Raw genomic sequence first — 18,746 nt, 5'->3', positions numbered from 1 at the left:
CTTGTCTACATAACCTGCAAAATAACATTACACATACCCTGTCTACTTTTCCGTCACAAAACATGCATACTAGTTCAATAAAAGCTTATATGTATGTAAAACACTCAATATATGACAGTTGCCTTTACATTGTACTAGAATATAATGTTTAACAGGGAGATTTGGTAAGCTTTACGTATTTCAGAGGTTCAAGATGTTTGAAACGCGTCTATTTTTTTCTTATCTTTCTCTCCCACATTAAACGTTCATTTTATTCAAACTGATACCCAACGACGAAGTTTAACGTATTTGATTTCAAGTGTTGTAAATTCTTATACACCGTTCAATTTTTTTTTTTTTTTGTCAAGCGAATCTATAATGGCAGAAATAAAACTAGGAAGAGATTTACAGTTACATCTTGTGCAATTCCTATAAAAAGTGTGTCGTGCTTGGAGCTTTATAGTCCCTGTTTGAGTAAAGTCCAAGACGGTAAATGTTTGTACACACGTCCGGACACTGCTCCTTCCACGCTCACTGTTGAGAAGGTCCAAGATAATCCATTTTTCCCATGACTCATATTGCTCGTTGACAATCAATTCAGATTTCTTGTAACGGAATTAGGTCGGAATGCGCCCTTCCTTGTTTGTTGTGGTTAAATCGTATATCCGTATAGGTTGACTTCGTCTTTGGTAGTTTCTCTTAAGGCTGAGAATATATCTTAGGCATATTTGGCCACCTGTCATTTTATGGTATTAGAGTTATAAATCATGTTATTGATATATGAATTCGGTAACCTGTATAGGAGTAGAAGATGTCCGACTGTAGCATACGTCATTTTGGAGAGGTTCGGACATCGGTAGTGAGGCATGGCGGCGTCTGGAGTGTTAGTCAGCTGTTCTGGTGCTGTGTTATCTTCCTTGCTATATGAACAACTCAGGGGTGGCTATGCTCAAGTATGTTCTTTTGTACTTACAGTTTTCATAGATCATAATTTGCTAGAGAGGTGTTTACCGTTTATTCAGAAAGCTTGATTTTCCCTACTTTAATTCAGTCACGTCGCTAGAATTTTGAAAGGGTGGATACAAGTCGTGTGACATGCGTGTGTATTTGTAGATGCTGCTTACATATATACCCACATATATGTGTTTATAAGGTTTATGTGATTATAAATACAGGAATAGCAATGGTTTAACTTGGTTACGGTTTTCTCTCTAACGCAACTTTTCCTATAAACACGGACTGATACTACTACACAGCGTTAATGAATTATTACAGTATGCTGCTCTGTGAAGAGTATGTGGTGAAAAAGTGGGTAAAGTTACGTTAGTAAAGTATCAGTTTAGGAGCTTCTTAATAATGATTTATGGTTTGGGATGTAATTCGTATAAAGTGAATTCGACTAGAGGAGAATGAGTGTTAATATCCCCCCCCCCAAAAAAAAGCGTTATAAGGGGTATGATGAATCAAGTAAAATGTAAGAGATTGCGAAGTGAAACATTCAGTACAGAATACCAGAACCTGTGAAAACCTAACCTAACCTGGTGCATGGGCCGAGATTTATCTTAATTTTTAATGTGATACTCTAAATAAACCAAAGAATATCTCGTCATTTTTGATGAGAGCAATTATAGGAGGTAAACGCACTTTGCAAACCTAATCACTGATCGAATTAACTTCCCAGCATTGAATGGAAATGACATAACATTCATATTGTTTTTTAATGAACGTCAGAATACAAATGTAGGTTGCTTGAAGTTAGGTGAGATTTTCCAAAATTTATTTTTAATTAACATCAAGGTATCATGAATTGAGGTTGCTTGAAGCAAGATGAGATTCCTTTACTTTTAACCCATAATTATCCAACTGCATTTCAGAGGAGTGTGAATTTTGCATTTTTACTACAGTTTTATCAAGGCAAAGACAGTCTCCACATCTGGCACTAACGTTTCTTAAAAACAACTGCTGACAGCTGTGAAAATAATTGATCGATATGAAACTAAAGTATCGAGACTCAGACACTCTTTTTGTTCAAAATAAAGAATGAATTGTAAAATGGCTTAGAAAAATTGAATGGCTGGATTTAAAGGGATGCTTAGCAGCCCTGTATTGTCAGCTCATATGCATCCATCAAAAGTTTGATATAATATATTTTCATTGTATAATGTTATTTTTGCATTATGATACATAACTCTCTCATAATGATGAAAGAAAGGATGCTAAACAGTTTGCACTGTTGATTTGTAATCATTCATTAAAGATATCACTCATTGGACATCTTAAAATATCCTTTATAATACATAACACAATAATACATAACACATATTTATACAACATATCTTGATATAATGTTTATGAATTACGTAGATAGCAGTGAAAACAAAGTAAAAAGGAAAAAGAGATATTGAATCATTGCATAGGTAGCAGTGATATCCTTGAACTCTTAATGCCAATAGAATTACCAGTTTCCAAGAGGATTACAGGAGAGTTGATTTAGTGTAGGAGAATGTGCAACAACTGTATTTATATATGAAGCATTGGATGGAAGTGGGGTTTGTGCTAATACACAAAGAACCATTGGTAGCAGTTCACTAAAGTTTAAAAGCTTATAAGTGTTGTGCCAAATTTTGAATGGCTATTACGCAAAGAACTTTGATAATATACTGTGGTTTTTAGAAATGATTCATAATATTGATAATTGACTTCTTAAGTGCAGCATCATAGTTGATTATTAGAAATGCAAAAAAATCTGAATGACTTCCAATAAGATGTGAAACCCTAATTGGATCATTGATTAATTATTATCCTTGACAAGAGTAACTGTGATATAAACCCCTGAAAGTAGGCATGCGAATGTTGTAAATGTAGTGCAAGGGAAAACAAATACCTCTGAGGTTAGTAATCATTATGTTGTAATGATTTGTCTGTGTTTGAGATTGAGAGCCCATGACTGGTTTCATTTAGCCTTTTGTTTAAGTATGGCTACCTTGGATTTGTAAGAATAACTAAATAAGCCATCCATTTAACCATAGTATAGTATAGTTTATTATAGAATAGGAATGGATTATATGTGGTGTAATTTCAGCAGTTAGAATTGAATAGTATGTCTTTTGAAGAAATTGTTACTGAGCTCATATTTGAACAGTTTGTACAATTTGCCCTTCTGTTTACCTCAAAGTTTTGATAATTTGATGAAGTCTTTGTCTGCTGAATTTTGAGTCATGGAAATCCATTGGTAATTCCACTTGTCCAGAACAGGATATTAAGATTTGAATTTTTTTTTTGACAGGAAGGATTCCTACTTGGCCAGGTGCAGAGTCACATCAGTGAGCACATCAGTGACTCCCAGATCTGCAATGAGAAGACAGAAACTGTCATAAGTTAGCACACTCTTTTTACTACCACACATCTCTCTTACTCTTTCATTACTTACTCGATCAAACCACCTCACACCACATATTGTCCTCAAACATCTCATTTCCAACACATCCACCCTCCTCCGCACAGCTCTTATCTATAGCTCACACCTCGCAACTCTATACAACATTGTTTGAACCACTATTCCTTCAAATATACCCATTTTTGCTTTCCGAGATAATGTTCTCGCCTTCCACACATTCTTCAACACTCCCAGAACCTTCGCCCCCTCCCCCACCCTGTGATTCACTTCCGCTTGCATGGTTCCATCCGCTGCTAAATCCACTCCCAGATATCTAAAACACTTCACCTCCTCCAGTTTTTCTTTCAAACTTACCTTCCAATTGACTTCTCCCTCAACCCTACTAAACCTAATAACCTTGCTTTTATTCACATTTTCTCTCAGCTTTCTTCTTTCACACACTTTACCAAACTCATTCACCAGCTTCTGCAGTTTCTCACCCGTATCAGCCACCTGCGCTGTATCATCAGCGAACAACAACTGACTCATTCCCAAGCCCTCTCCTGCAACAGACTGCATACTTGCCCCTCTCTCCAAAATTCTTGTATTCACCTCCCTAACAACCCCATCCATAAACAAATTAAACAACCGTGGAGACATCACACACCCCTGCCACAAACTGACATTCACTGAGAACCAATCACTTTCCTCTCTTCCTACTCATACACATGCCTTACATCCTCGATAAAAACTTTTCTGTGCTTCTAGCAACTTGCCTCCCACACTATATACTCTTGATACCTTCCACAGAGCATCTCTAACAATTCTATCATATGCCCTCTCCAGATCCATAAATGCTACATACAAATCCATTTGCTTTTCTAAGTATTTCTCACATACATTCTTCAAAGCAAACACCTGATCCACACATCCTCTACCACTTCTGAAACCACACTGCTCTTCCCCAATCTGATGCACTGTACATGCCTTTACCCTCTCAATCAATACCCTCCCATATAATTTCCCAGGAATACTCAACAAACTTATACCTCTGTAAATTGAACACTCACTTTTATCCCCTTTGCCTTTGTACATTAGCACTATGCATGCATTCTGCCAATCCTCAGACACTTCACCATGAGCCATACATACATTGAGTATCCTCACCAACTAGTCACCAATATGGTCACTCCCTTTTGAAATATATTCCACTGCAATATCATCCAAACCTGCTGCCTTGCCGGCTTTCATCTTCTGCAAAGCTTTCACAACCTTTTGTCTGTTTACCATATCATTCTCCCTAACCCTCTCACTTTGCACACCACCTTGACCAAAAAACCCTATATCTGCCACTCTATCATCAAACACACTCAACAGACCTTCAATATAGTCACTCTATCTCCTTCTCGCATCACCACTACTTGTTATTACCTCCCCATTGGCCCCCTTCACCGATGTTCCCATTTGTTCTCTTGTCTTATGCACTTTATTTACCTCCTAAAACATCTTTTAATCCTCCCTAAGATTTAATGATACTCTCTCACCCCAACTTTCATTTGCCCTCTTTTTCACATCTTGACCTCCTGCCTCTTTCTTTTATACAGTCATTTGCACTATTTCCCTGCAAAAATCAACCAAATGCCTCTCCTTCTTTTTCACTAATAATCTTATTTCTTCCACTCACTACCCTTTCTAATCTGCCCACCTCCCACCTTTCTCATGCCACAAGCATCTTTTGCGCAAGCCATCGCTGCTTCCCTAAATACATCCCATTCCTCCCCCACTCCCTTTACGTCCTTTGCTGTTGCCTTATATGTAAATATATATTCCAAATTGTTCCACACTTACAAGTCTTTTTACCATCATTAATGTATGATAAGTTTTAACATATCAAACATTGTTTTTCATGTCTCATTTTAACAGTGCTTGCAGTGCTTTTTCACAACAGCACTAGCCATCCCCCACCCCCATCCCTCTCTTTCTCTCTTTATGAAATGTCATAGCCTAAAGTTAGACACAGATATGGGATGCTGTAAGAGACAGCAAAAAGTTGGGAACAACTGAGGTATTATTTACGTATGAAGCTACAAGAATATGTTTATAGCTATAAGGGAAAGTGTGATATTAATCCACTTGGTTCAGCACAGCAGCTGTTCCAGAATGATAAATTATTTTGGTATAATCCAAGATTTTAAACCTATAGTATTATGAAGTATATATCATGGAGAAATCTTTAGAAAGGCACATGAATGAAAAGCATTTAAGATGGCATGGCCATGCTTGATGTGTAGGAAATTTAAAATGATTTATGTTAGTATGGTTAAAGGAAAGAGAGGTGTTTGTGGACTCTGCCTGCAAGTGAAAAGTCACCTGTAGTAAGACTGTATCACTGGAAGTACAGTTATCAAAGAAGTTTGTATTGTAAAGTAGTCAATATTTCCTTGTTACTGGAAGTAGTGCAGCCTTGGACAGTAGGTGCATGAGGAAAGAGATCCTTGGTAACACCAGGACTCTTCCTTAGGAAGATGTTCAAGGGTAATTATGAATACACAAGTGAAAGAGGTAGATTGTTGAAAGTTATGGACAAAAGCAGTTGGTGAATTGTTAAGTAAGAGATTTTTTTTTAGATGAGGGTGCTTAGGGAATGAATGCTGAACCCTGTTTAGTGATGTTTGTGCTTGATGGTAGAAATGTGAATGGAAAGTCTTCTCACATGAAAAATCAACTTGGTGTGCATTATTAATTTTGCTGAGATAGTGTGAGAATATTCATTCTAGCAAACTTGACATAAATAAGTTGATGATCCCTGTAAGAGCTGATTTGCAGAATGCTCTTGATTCACCTCATTAGAATTGGAACAGTTAGAATTGCCAGACTTTATTTTGGAGATGTTAAACCATGGATTTATATTGTTTCTTTCATTTTCAGATCTGTCCTCTTTTCTACCATGCACTATGATTGGTAGCTTCTACTCAGGTGCAGGCATTTTGAATAATAAAAAGCTTATCAACTATTTGGGTTCAAAATTGCAGGTTAGTGCTTTCTATTTATGATAATAAAGTTCCATTTCTGTTGATGAAATGAGCGATACAGGATTTTTAAAGTGTTAATGTCTTTGGGCATTTTGGAATTATGCAGTAGAAGAAAAGTGATTGTGCATAGGAAGTTATCACAGTAGGGAAGAATTTGAGGAAAGCTAAATAGGAAACATGGAATTAGGAGAACAGATAAAGATTGATGTTAGATAGATATACAGTGTGAAGAAATTATCAGAAAGATGCATAGCTGAAACTTTACGATATAACTTCAGGATGCATAGAAGCAAATTGGCTTGCGAAGATACCCCATAGAAGGGACTTCTGGGAGAGGAAGGTAGGATACAGTAGAAGAGATAGATCACAGAAGAAATTGGTAGATGTTTTAGGCTGTAGTTATATTGGATGAGGATATGAGATATATAATTGGATGATTTTTAATCAGTTGAAGTCATTTAGTATGGAGGTGTGAATAGAGACATTTGTCTCACTTGACAATTCATCTTAGTGCACAGAGTGAAGAATGAAGAAGTACATCTGTAATCTTGGAAGTCCATGATTCTTTTAACTTACTGGACGTTAGGATTTATGTGACTGAACTGAGGGTCTCCAAGCATTTTATCCATCACATATACATGAGAACAAAGTTGAAGATAAAAGAAATACATAATATTACATAGAGATTCAATTAACTTTATTTCTTTCAGAATGTGTTGTATGTAATGCAGTATATCTGTGTATTAGGAACATGATAAGCTTGAGGTAAACTTAAAAGCCTGTATGTCACCTTAATTGTGAAAATAAGAAGGTTTTTAGTAACATGTATGTCTTGCTTCATTATAAAGAGAAAAACTTATTTTTGTAATGTGCAAAAAGAAATTGTAAGAAAGGGCATGGGACTAATGAAAAGTGCATCAAGAGATGAAGAAATGTCGGTCATGCACACAGGATTTAGAGGTAGGAAGGGACACAGAAAGAGTGACTGTATCAAGTGAAAACAGTTGCAGTGTTATTGATAAAAAAAGAAAAGAGCTATGCAAAAGTTAGAGTTGTGGAAGTTGTTTGAAGAAATCTGCAGTTGTAAAGAATCTGAAAAGTCTAAAGTAGGTAACCAGCTTGTTACCAAATATCTTGGGGTGTGATCTCCAAGATAACCAGTTACCATAACTGTCATGCACTAGATGGACCAAAGTATTTCAGTAGAGTTAGGTGTGGATGGTAGCTGAATTTTACTGCATAAGTAGAGCCACATATCTTCAGAGAAATTAAGACAGTCATTGGAATAAAAGGAAAAGAAAATCTTACATTATTTGCAAAGTTGAATGATTTTCTTGTCAAACATGTTCTCATAGATTAACAATCATTGGTAGGTTTAGCATACTTTTAATTGAAATTATCTTTTGACAGTAAACTTTTATGAAAGACAGTGAGGATATTACAATCATTTTTTGATCTTATATCCTAATAAGAATCATCATAGGAATATATGGGTTACCAAAGTATCATTTAAGTCAGGCTGTGCTTGTGTGAATAAATGTGGTTGAGCCTTGAATGTTGTTACCCTGTGGTCAGAACTTTAGAGAGACACCAAGGTAGATAAAATCCACAATTGCTACACAGGCCAATGGAAGGTTAATTGTAAAGAGTATGCATTGGATGTAGTGACATAAAGTAGAATGCTTTCTGGGGCTTGAAAAGTGTTGGAACCCTTTAATAGGTATTTGTTTTGTGTTGGGTGGAGACAAAGGGATTCCAGAGTAGATACAGGGTCAGAGAAGGATAGTTAAAATGTTATATGATTGTAGTGTTATAGCAGAAAATTTAAACTGTTTTCCACTAGATAAGTGTAAAATGGTTACTCATGGTGCCTCAGCTGTAGAACTGAAACAGGAGTGAAGAGTCTTCTTGTATATCTGGGTAGGTTTCCCATATGTAGTACAGCAAAGCCTCTGTTGGAAAAAAAATTTTGAGACCGTACTAAGGTGGCTTACTGAAGTTTACAAGAAAAGAATGTTGGCTGTGTTTTTGACTTGAAATATCATTTTTAGCTTTCCTTTACTGTTAGATATTCTTATGAATTTGCATGTACTGTATACCATAGTAATTATTTTAACTCATCTTTCCTGATTTCTGTAGGATAAATGTTAAGAATCTAAGGCACATCTCTTCAAATGATAAGTCACTTGTCTGTGAGTGTGTCAATTAAGTTTCTTCTTTATAAGCCGAAGAGTTTGTCATGACTCATGCATGTTTTTTATTGAGAATTTGTTGATTAGACATGAATGATTTCTTCAGAACTGGGATTTTTTTTAAAAAGGTCCACTTACATTTCAGAACATTATAGGTTGGTACCGTTGTCGTGGGTCTTCATGTGAAGATTTGTATATACGAGAAACATTAGTGCATCAGCAGCTTTCAACAGTTATGACACATACAGGCGGGCACTTTATTTTGGGTATTCTGTCCTGCCAGCCCTCAGGAGATAATGGAACATTTACTGTAAACCACAAGTTCATGATGCTGCAGAACAAGTAAGACTCGGTGATTGATATGGTTTATGTCAATTCATGTTCACTCTTTTAAATAATATTTACAGTAAAACACATGAGGCACCACACTATTTGAATATGTTGATATTTACCTGTGTAATTATGTGGAATTTTTTCAAGAAATTGTTTATTGTGAAACAATTTCACAATTTTTTTTCACCAGATACCTTGAAATTTCATGCACCAGCACTTAATTATAAGCATGACAGTGAGAGAGTGGATATGAGCAAATTACACCATTCTTCATCTGTTTCTGGCATTACCTTGCTATATAGGAATTTGCAAGCAAATGTGAAAAAATACCTTATAATACACCATGATCATGAAATACTACTGCTTTAGTTTGTTAGATTTTGATAGCTTGCAGGGTAGTGGGTTACCTTGACTGTGGTATATGAAGCAGTGATACTTGTGCTCCTAAGACATGGTAGAGTACTGATAACATTTGCTTGAAGATATTTCCCTACTTCATCTTGGTCAACTTTTGATACTGAAAGAGTCTTTGTCCATAAAATCACTCTACACAATCCAATGACAGATCATCATTGACGTAATTATGCATCATCTTCTGCTAGGTCTTTCTAAATCAAGCTTTTCTACCAAGAAAACTCACACAAAGTTTTCCAATGCCATTAACTGTACATATTCAACCACAAACTTTGTCACAGCTTTGTGATGAGTAGTTAATGTAACAAACAACCATAGGATGGTAGTTGGCTTTGGTCAACTCTTGTTACTATTGTTGTTTTATTGTTATCGTCAAGGCAGTCAGCCTGCACAGCGGCGTCATTCCCAGCCAGGCAGTCGGATCATACACTCTGTCTCACCCTGTACATATTGTTGTTGGTTGTTTAATAGAGAATTTCAGTTTTTATTGATTCTTTTAATACGACCTTACACTACAAGCTTCCATGTCAGTACTATGCTTTTCACCACATACACTCTACTGAAATTCCATGTCTCTATTGAAAACTTTGGCCTGCTCATTGAGCATCTGAGAAATGCTTACACCTTCATCACGTTGGAGCTTAAACTATAAGTGCACTGTCTAATTCTATACTCCTGGCACCTTTCAAAGTTTTCCAAAGCTAAACTTTTCTGGCTTTCATTTTCAGCAAAAAACTGAATATAAGAAATTGACAGGACTGTTAATTAGCTCAGCTGTAGTGTAAACAGATTTTCGCTCCATAGCGCTGCTAGCAGCACTGCCCTGTGGGCAGATCCACAAAGTAATGACGGCTGATTCTAAATGTGCCAGACCATGGGAGTTATTGAACCACAGAGCTCCAAATTGGAGAGGTTCAACCTGCAGTATATGTATTGATCCTTAAAATGCAAAAGAATTGAGATGGTTCTCTTTAAGGGTGGATCTGAAGTCGTCAAAGTGTTTAGAAGGAGTGCTTGGACTCAAGATTGATTAGGTTTACAAAGATGGTGGCTAATGAAAGTAAGGTAATATTTTCATACGTTTGCCATTATCTGCATTAACAAGGTAATGTCAGGAACAACTAAAGAAATGGCTTCATTCACTCACATCCACTCTCTAGCTGTCATGTATGATGCACTGAAACCAGAGCCCCATATCCACATTCAGACCCCACAGACTTCTCCATGGTTTTTCATTGACAGCTTATTGACCCTGTAAACCACATCACTCCAGTTGGCTTTGTCCTTGCTCACCTTTCACTCTTCTGCATGTTCAGCCCCTGAGCCTTCAAAGCTTCTTTCACTCCATCGTTCCACATTCCATCTCCCTTTTCCTTGTTGCTTCCACTTATGCCATGCATATCCTAGTCATCTTTTCCTTGCTCATCCTGTCCGTATGTCCATACCATTTCAGCACACCATATTCAGCTTTGCCTTACATACTCCCCTTCTTACTACACCTCCCTCCGCACATACCATTTCGTATTTGATCAACTCACCTTACACCACATATTGTCCTCAGATGTATGATTTCCAACACATTCACCCCAATCCTTTACCTTTTTGTCTAAGGCCGACACCTCAAATCCATACAACACCAGCAGGACTACCATACCATCACACATACCTACTTTTGTCTTTAAAGACAGTGAGCTGTCTTTCCACACATTCCTAAATGCACCTAAGGCCTCTACCCCCAACATCCCCAATGGTTTACTTCAGTTGCCATGGTTCTATCAGTGCCAAATCCATTCCCAGGTATCAAAACACTCCACTTCATGTTCTCTCCATTCAAACCCACACACCAAATAACTACTCTTTTCTTTGCTAAATGTGATAACCTTGCTTTAATTCATATTTCCTGTCAACTTTTTCCTTCCACACACTCCCAAACTCACACACCAACATCTGCAGTTTTTCACTCAAATCTGCCAGTAGCACTGTATCATCAGCAAACAACAGTTGACTCCCCAACCCCAGCAAACTGCACATTGTAAGGAAAAGATTATGAACCTTTATTTTAGTTGCCTTGGAAATAAGTAGATAAAGACCTGTGTTATGGGGAAAAGAGAGCTGAATTTAGTGTGAAAAAATTTACAAAAGATTGTTATATTTGTTGAAGATTTTAAGAGAAACACCATACCATATATAAAGAAATTAAGTATTAAAATAAGGTATGGAGAGCTTGTTACACCTTTGCAACTGTTTTGTTTATCCACCTAAAAAAGTGACTTTTACTTTATTGGAAACTAGAATTTGGTGGGAAGCTAAAAATGTGTTGTTAAACTTTAATGTTTACTTTTCAGGCGATTTGAGGGTGTTCCCTTGCAGGTGGTCAACATAGGTGACACATCAACCTCAGATTATCTCCTAAAACCACAAAATCCAGCACTGTATACATCTACAGCTGTTCAGACAGTTCTTTCCAAAATAAAGTAGGTTTGTGGCTTTATATTGAAATTTCATATACTGCAGATTACATAGGAATGTGATTTACTTGTTCACAAATTCACTCTCATTCAAGGAAATATGATCTTTCATTGACAATAGGAAGATGCATAAATGAGCAATGAATGATGGCTTTACATTTTATAAATGTAGGAATGTTGACAGTTTAGTGCAGGAGGTTAGATGTATAGCTTGGAGTTAATAGGTAATATCAAGAAAATTGCAAGTTATATCCTAAAGTCTCTACCTGACTTGGGCCTTTTGTCTGCTGACGGCCTATTCTTATGAACCAGCTTTAAATGACAGGTTTTTCTGGACTCAGCTTACAAGATGGAAAAAAAAAGTTCTCTTTTGAGGATGTATAATTATTTGCAGACAAAAATTTGTACAATGCTTCAATGAGGCTGTATCTGTATCAGCAGACAAAAATTAGTACATTATTGAGGACCTTCTAGCTTCAAAGGAGCCCACCTTACCTTGCTTCCACATGGAGCAAAACCTTGAAACTGCAGGAGACCTTGGGAAGGCGTCCTGGTATTGCATTAATATGAAACTAACTCCATGACATGCAGTTTTGTTACAAATCCACTCATCATCCCAACTGCATATTTTGTTTTGTATATTCCTACAGGTTGCTGTTGTAAACCAACGCTGAGATAGTTTTATTGACTCTTTGGTGACTCAAAGTGCTTGTTTCCTCTTACGTTTCCTGTCCTTGCTTACTTTCCACAACATATGTGGGATGAACTCTTTCTCTTCCCTTCCATTGGATAAGAATCATTAATAGAGTAACAGAGAAAAGTTTATTAAAGACCTTTTTTCTGAACTGAAGAAGTAATTTAACTGAAAATTCATTCAATAATTTTGTATTTACTTGTGTGTAGATCACATTAATGTAGGCCCTTACTTAATGTGCGAGATAGATTGATGGTATGTATGGAATGAGATGGAGTACGCAGTGACAGAGTCCTTGTGAATAGTCTGGTGGAAAGAGTAGATACTTAACCCATTAAAGGTGGCAATGTTTTTTGTATACATTTGTGTAAGACGGCATATTATAGGAATAATAAAGTATCAAGGAATAAGCCAATATGTACCTAAATAGATAAAATTGGATGAAAAACAAATGTAAAAGGTGTTACTTATGCAATTCTGCATCATAGCCGGCTGTGGAAGAAGGGGAAGAATGCCAGGTACCTTCCTTCCCTTCTTCCATTGCCCCAGCTGATACTGATGTTGACCTTGGCTGGTCGAGTGTGGGTGGCTGTTTACAGGTGTTTCCAAACAGAGAGCAAGATAGTACATGTCAGAGATGCCACATCACCCAACTTCACCATACATTTACAATGCAAAAGGACCCAATGTTTCATAATGTTGCCCACCTCTTACTACTGTATAAACGTTAGGTAACAGCTGATACTGGCACTGACCGCAGTTGGACGAGTGAGGGTAGCTGTTCATAAGAGTGATTAAACAGAGGACGTGATAGTAGATGACAGTAATGCCCCATCACCAATATCCAAAAAACAATTTCAACGCAAAGTAGCACAATGCTACGTAATGTTGCCTGCCTTTTACCATGTGAACATTAGGTATTATTACCTGCCTTTTAAGGGTTAAAGCCTCGCATAATATGACATGGCAAAGTGGCTGGGATTGCATTTGATTATCTCAAGAAAGGAGTTGATATTGTTTTTGATTGGTGAACCGGGCTCTTCAACATTATTATGATCTGAGGCAAGGTTCGTATGATAATGGTGTGGAGTTTACATGATTAGAGTTAATCTTCTGTTTCATTCTTTTAAAGCCATTGCTGGCTGGTTGGTCCACATGGACTTGTTGTTAGGGAGTTTCCTTGTGTAAAGATTGCAGAAATTAGTATTTCAGCACATCATCTTTTCTTAATGATTTTCCATAATACATTCTTTAATTATTATCTTTACAGTAGTGATGAACCAGGAGTACAAGAAGTTGAGACTCTTCACACAGGGTTACTAAAGAAGTTGGAAGTGCTTTTACCAAAATTCTCTTCTGCTCAGGAGGACCTTGAGAAAATCCTTCAAGAAGTAATCATACTCAGGGACTTGTGTAATGCAAACAGTATTAGACCAGGTATGTTGCAGATGTGTATGGGATAGCTTATTTCCTCGTTGTCGGCAATCTTTTTTTATTTCCTAAGTAATCTACAGCCCTTTTTGGAGTGAAGGTTGTTTTTTTCCAGACAGGCATGATAAAACCATAGGGAACATTGAAATATTGCCCTATGAAAATGATCAGCATTAGCATTGTGTTAGTAATCTTTTGAACTGAAGTAAGTGCATGATGATTCTACCAACTATCTCTACTTAGTGTGACTACCCCTATATTCCTGCCTAATGGTCCACCCTGCTACCTACTGCTCCCAGCTAATATTTGTACCTACTACTTCTACCTAATGTTTCTATCTAATGTTCTTGTCTAATGTTTGTACCCACTACTTCTATCTGTTGCTTCTATTTAGCCAAATGGGATGAGCTAGTGCATACTACTCACTGCAGGAAGATCTAGAGTTATGAAGAATGAGCTGTTTGAATGAAGCATTGTCAAGCGTTATTTGTGAAAAGGAGAAATTGTATGTTTGTAGACAAAATGCCACCAGTCCACACGTGGATAAGGCAGAAAGAAAAGACAGCTATTTGAGCCTGATGAGTGCAACTCAACCTCTGAAGTGCTGGCTCACCATGCAACCATCACTAACCCCCCTGATACTCAGGCGGGTAGTACCACCATGGTATCATGACTGGTACCTTTTACGTATTTTCACTGTCTAAAATGGCTTTTCAGAATTATAAACCTGATAGGAAGTTTAGTAATTCACACACACAGGACTAATAAAGAGATCCAGAGGAGGGCAACAAAGATGGTACTAGAATTCAGATAACTAAGTTAAAGAGAAAGGCTAAAGGCTTTGGATTTGCCTTCATTGGAAGAGAGATTTTTTTAACAAACAGGGTGCTGCCAGTTAGTTGGGAGGATAGTAGTGGAGTTGAAAAAGTTGTTTTCCCACCAGAAAGATAGGGGTTTAGAATGTTCTTACCCTCCTTTTTCCTAATAATTCACAGAGAATCTTTCATACTTGCAGGACACTACCTTGAAAGGAAAAGTTCTCAAATTTCAAAGCCTAAAGTTTTAGTGTTAGTACATTTGAGTCCATGTTACTCACAACTTGTAGTTTGTCATTGCTGAAAGCATTGAGGATGACCTTGCCTGACTTTCCATTTCATGAGGGCTTATGTTGCCTTTTGTAACTGCATTTCATAAGGCACAGATTTCTGCAGCTTGCAAGAAGTTTAATCATAAAATGAATGCTTTTTGCTGAGGTGGGAAAAGGCAAGCAGGTTAAAAAAGTTATTGGAAAAATTAGATTATTTGAAATATTTTTGAATCATGTACTTGGATTTTGTCTTTAAGATTTAATGAAATAGAATATTTTTTCAGTGTCATTGGTTGAAATAAGGAATAAATGTACATATTCAGTGAAAGCAGGGACCTCACTATGTTGTGGTCGAGATTCCTTTTCTTTTGAGAATAAATCTTAATAAACCTGAAATCATCACCGAGAGTAAATTAGTTGCATTTAGTTTTTATGTACAATTTTTCTTGATTATCTGTGTATGTTATACCTTAAGAGAGCACATTATAACCCAAGTTCAGTTATACATCACCTGACTGTAGAAATCATTTTAATTAATTCCAGACTTTACACCTGAGGAATTCCAGGCTGTGGATGTTCAAAACCTGATGGATTTTGATGAAATTCCTTCTTCTCCTACTAGTATGTCACAGACTGCAAAGAGTAACAGGCCTGCTGGCACCAAAAGCTCATTGCTGAGAAAAGGTTCTGGAAGAGTTAGAGATGTCAGAGAAGAAAAAGGTACCCTCGAGTCATCGGACCCATTTGGATTTGTGAATACAGAAATGGAAAAACTTCAGGTAAAGACACGTGGTTCTCCTATAGGTAGGGGGTCAAGATCCAGGACAAATACTCCCTCTCCAGCTAGAGTTCTCACCAAATCAAAAGCTGCGATGAACACGATACAACGAACTCCACCACGACGATCCTCAGAATCTGCTGGATCTAATGAGGGGAGTCCAGTACCAGCAAATAAACGCTACAAAGAGAACACATCTTTAGGTTCTGCTTCACCAGACGTGAAAAATGATTCCCAGAATCCAGTAAGTAAAGGGAGACCAAAGGCCAATCGAACTTTTACTCGCACAGCCTCAAGAGAGAGGAATTCACCTGCCAAGAATACCAGAAGTCGAAGCCCATGTGTTACAAGCCCTGGTGGAAACAAGTCTGGTAAGCCAAAAGTGCAGAATGCTTGGTCTGACAAATCTGCATCTGACTCTCAAGAATTTTGAACTTTTTGACTTTCAGGAGCTGTAAAGAACTGCAGCCAATGATTTTTCTTAAGATTTTAGAAGATGTGAAACAATAAGTGAAGAAATGTTGCATTCAAGAAATGTCATGTTTTTAAATGAATTTCTTCTTGGTATGTCATGATTGTGACATTAAAACAAGTGTCCTTTTATAGATATGTGAAAATTATTTCTACTTTTGAAACCTTGAAAGTGCTCTTGACAATCCTTTTCATTACTTGAATATCAAACTGGTTTTTTTTTACCAGTTTTTATGGTATATATATTACATAAATTTTTGTTATATAGTTGAGATATACATAGAAAAATATATCACTTTGTATCATAGTTTGGATCAGAGTCTGAAGTTTAAGTAGTCTCCTGACCGAGATTTTAGGTATCGTGGGATCATTTTGCACCTTATAAAATGTTGTGTCAGTAACAATTCCTAAATATCTGACATTTTGCTTTACTTGATGAAGAGCACAAAAAATGCTGCATTGAATATCAAAAGAATAAGTATTATTTCCTAGTCATAATTTGTCAGTTTTTTTTAAGTATTATAGATTGTATATTTTCAAATATTGTATCTCTGATTGAGTCCTTTTGCTTTTCTCACGTCATAAGTTAGACAGCTGATGTATTACATGTCTGTCTATACCTGCATGCACTTTTTCCCACTAAGAGCAACATAGCTGAGTTTTTTGAACATTGAAGAGTCCTTATATTAATACTGATATCAGAAATTGATAGTAACTTGGTAGAAGGTTGCATCAATCATGTATTGAGTTATACAGCAGTGTACCAGAAAAACTCCCATGTCTTCATTTATACAAAATGTACTTTCTCAATGACCTTGGTTGCCATGAAAGAATCATTCTGATAAGTATAGGGCTTACCCTTGGCTATAATAATGATACTTTCCTTTGGTCACTTTACACTACCATCAGGCCCCATTTAGTGACTAGTGTATGTTCCTGAAAAGTTGTTGCCATAATGATGTGTCGCTATGTGAGCAGCTGAAACCCATTTTATAAGCGGGATTATGCTCTTAAGCAAAAGAGAGGTTGGTAACGGGAATGAGAGAAAGGCTTGGGAGAGAAATGATGTTGGGATTGAGAGAAAGGCGTGGGAGAGGAGAGAGGCTAAAACTGATAGAAAAGCTTGGCCTCCCTAACCGCTGTAAGGATAACACCTAAAACAACTTTGGTTATCACCAATATAGCACTCTGTCATGTTGTACCATAAATGATATTCATTGAAAACTACCTGAAAGAGGTAGTGATGAGGGCTTGTGCTGCCACTGGAGTGGTGTTGATTGTAGTAAGGGTTACTTGGGAAGCAGTGGAAGGTGCACTAAGTTTTCTACATCACCTGCTGAATTATCTGATTCAGCAGCTGTTGCCTTATCACAGTTAATGCAAAAGAAATTTAATAGATTCTTACCAAAAAAGATGATGGCACTTGAGGTGCTGCTGGGGTGGGATGAGTTATAATGAGGGATATAGGGAGGTAAAGGCAAGTGCATTACACGTGTTTACTCTCTGAATTACCTATTTGAACAATTGTTGCCATATCACTCTTAATGCAGATGGAATGTATATCGTAAAAGGCAGTAATTAGGGTTTGAGGTGCTGCTGATGCGGGATGGAGTGTTTTCTGTTTGTCACCTTGTCTGAATTATCTGATTCAGCAGCTGTTGCCAGATCACACATAATGTAGACTTCACATAGCCCTTCATGGCCCAGGGAACGTCTGAATGAAACACTAGGAAGGTTTTGCTAATGTTTAAAATCTCCCTTGGTATTCCCTCCAAGTGGAAGTATCAAGTGATCTTTAGTGGCCTTAAATCTGGGAGCAATCTTTTTCCTCCTTGCTGATGAATGTTTTGGTAGTTACACTCTTCCAACATATGCCTGTCTTACCCATGCTGAATGCTTTATGAGTTACATAACCTCCCTTATCAGTAATTTTCTCTAAATACACAGGAAATTCAAATGCAAAAGCGAGATAAAAGTGATAAAAGCATGTGTTGGATCAAGTATGTTTAAGGTTACAAGCTCATCAGTGGTGGGTGAAATACAAATACAAACCCAAATTTATTTTGCCAGTGCTTTTGGGATGCAGATCTAAGATCATTTTGGTTTGACATCAATACAAGATCCATTATGGCTAAAAAGTCTCACAATATCTTCATTATTTCATAATTAAAGGAAGAATATATATTTATACAGTAAATTAGAAATAGGATTTTTTTCAAATTGTCACATTCATCTCATTCTAAGAATTTGTTCCCATTCTCAAGTATTGCTGTCGTGAAACTTTGGAGTATGAATTGCCATTATATGGGGCACCTTGGTACAGCAGCACAGATGGTCTGTTAGACTCTAACATTCCAAACTATCCTCAGTTTTTTTCCACACAGTTGGTCATTGCTGAAAATCAGGGTTATGTTTCCAGCAATTTGGCATTATAGCATAATATTGTTTTATGAGTTATTGAATAAAACTCATGATAAGGGGATAACATTCC

General features: G+C 36.9%; 1 protein-coding gene across 2 annotated transcripts; it reads left to right on the top strand.

Moving 5' to 3' along the window:
* The first annotated feature begins 722 nt into the window (after positions 1 to 722).
* On the top strand, positions 723 to 18,476 carry LOC139758116 (BRCA1-A complex subunit Abraxas 1-like). Of its 2 annotated transcripts, XM_071679219.1 has the most exons (7): positions 723 to 932; positions 3,266 to 3,356; positions 6,284 to 6,387; positions 8,725 to 8,921; positions 11,672 to 11,800; positions 13,759 to 13,925; positions 15,550 to 18,476. In XM_071679219.1, exons 1-7 carry the CDS (start codon positions 846 to 848, stop codon positions 16,215 to 16,217), a joined length of 1,443 nt encoding a protein of 480 aa, XP_071535320.1. In that variant the 5' UTR covers positions 723 to 845; the 3' UTR covers positions 16,218 to 18,476. The 2 variants fall into 2 exon arrangements, with proteins under 2 accessions (XP_071535320.1, XP_071535321.1); XM_071679220.1 differs by lacking the exon at positions 3,266 to 3,356 and having other exon boundaries at positions 856 to 932.
* The last annotated feature ends 270 nt before the right edge of the window (positions 18,477 to 18,746 follow it).

Source organism: Panulirus ornatus, chromosome 29, assembly GCF_036320965.1.
Source record: "Panulirus ornatus isolate Po-2019 chromosome 29, ASM3632096v1, whole genome shotgun sequence".
Lineage (NCBI taxonomy): Eukaryota > Metazoa > Arthropoda > Malacostraca > Decapoda > Palinuridae > Panulirus > Panulirus ornatus.
This window is presented reverse-complemented; position numbering and strand designations above follow the sequence as displayed.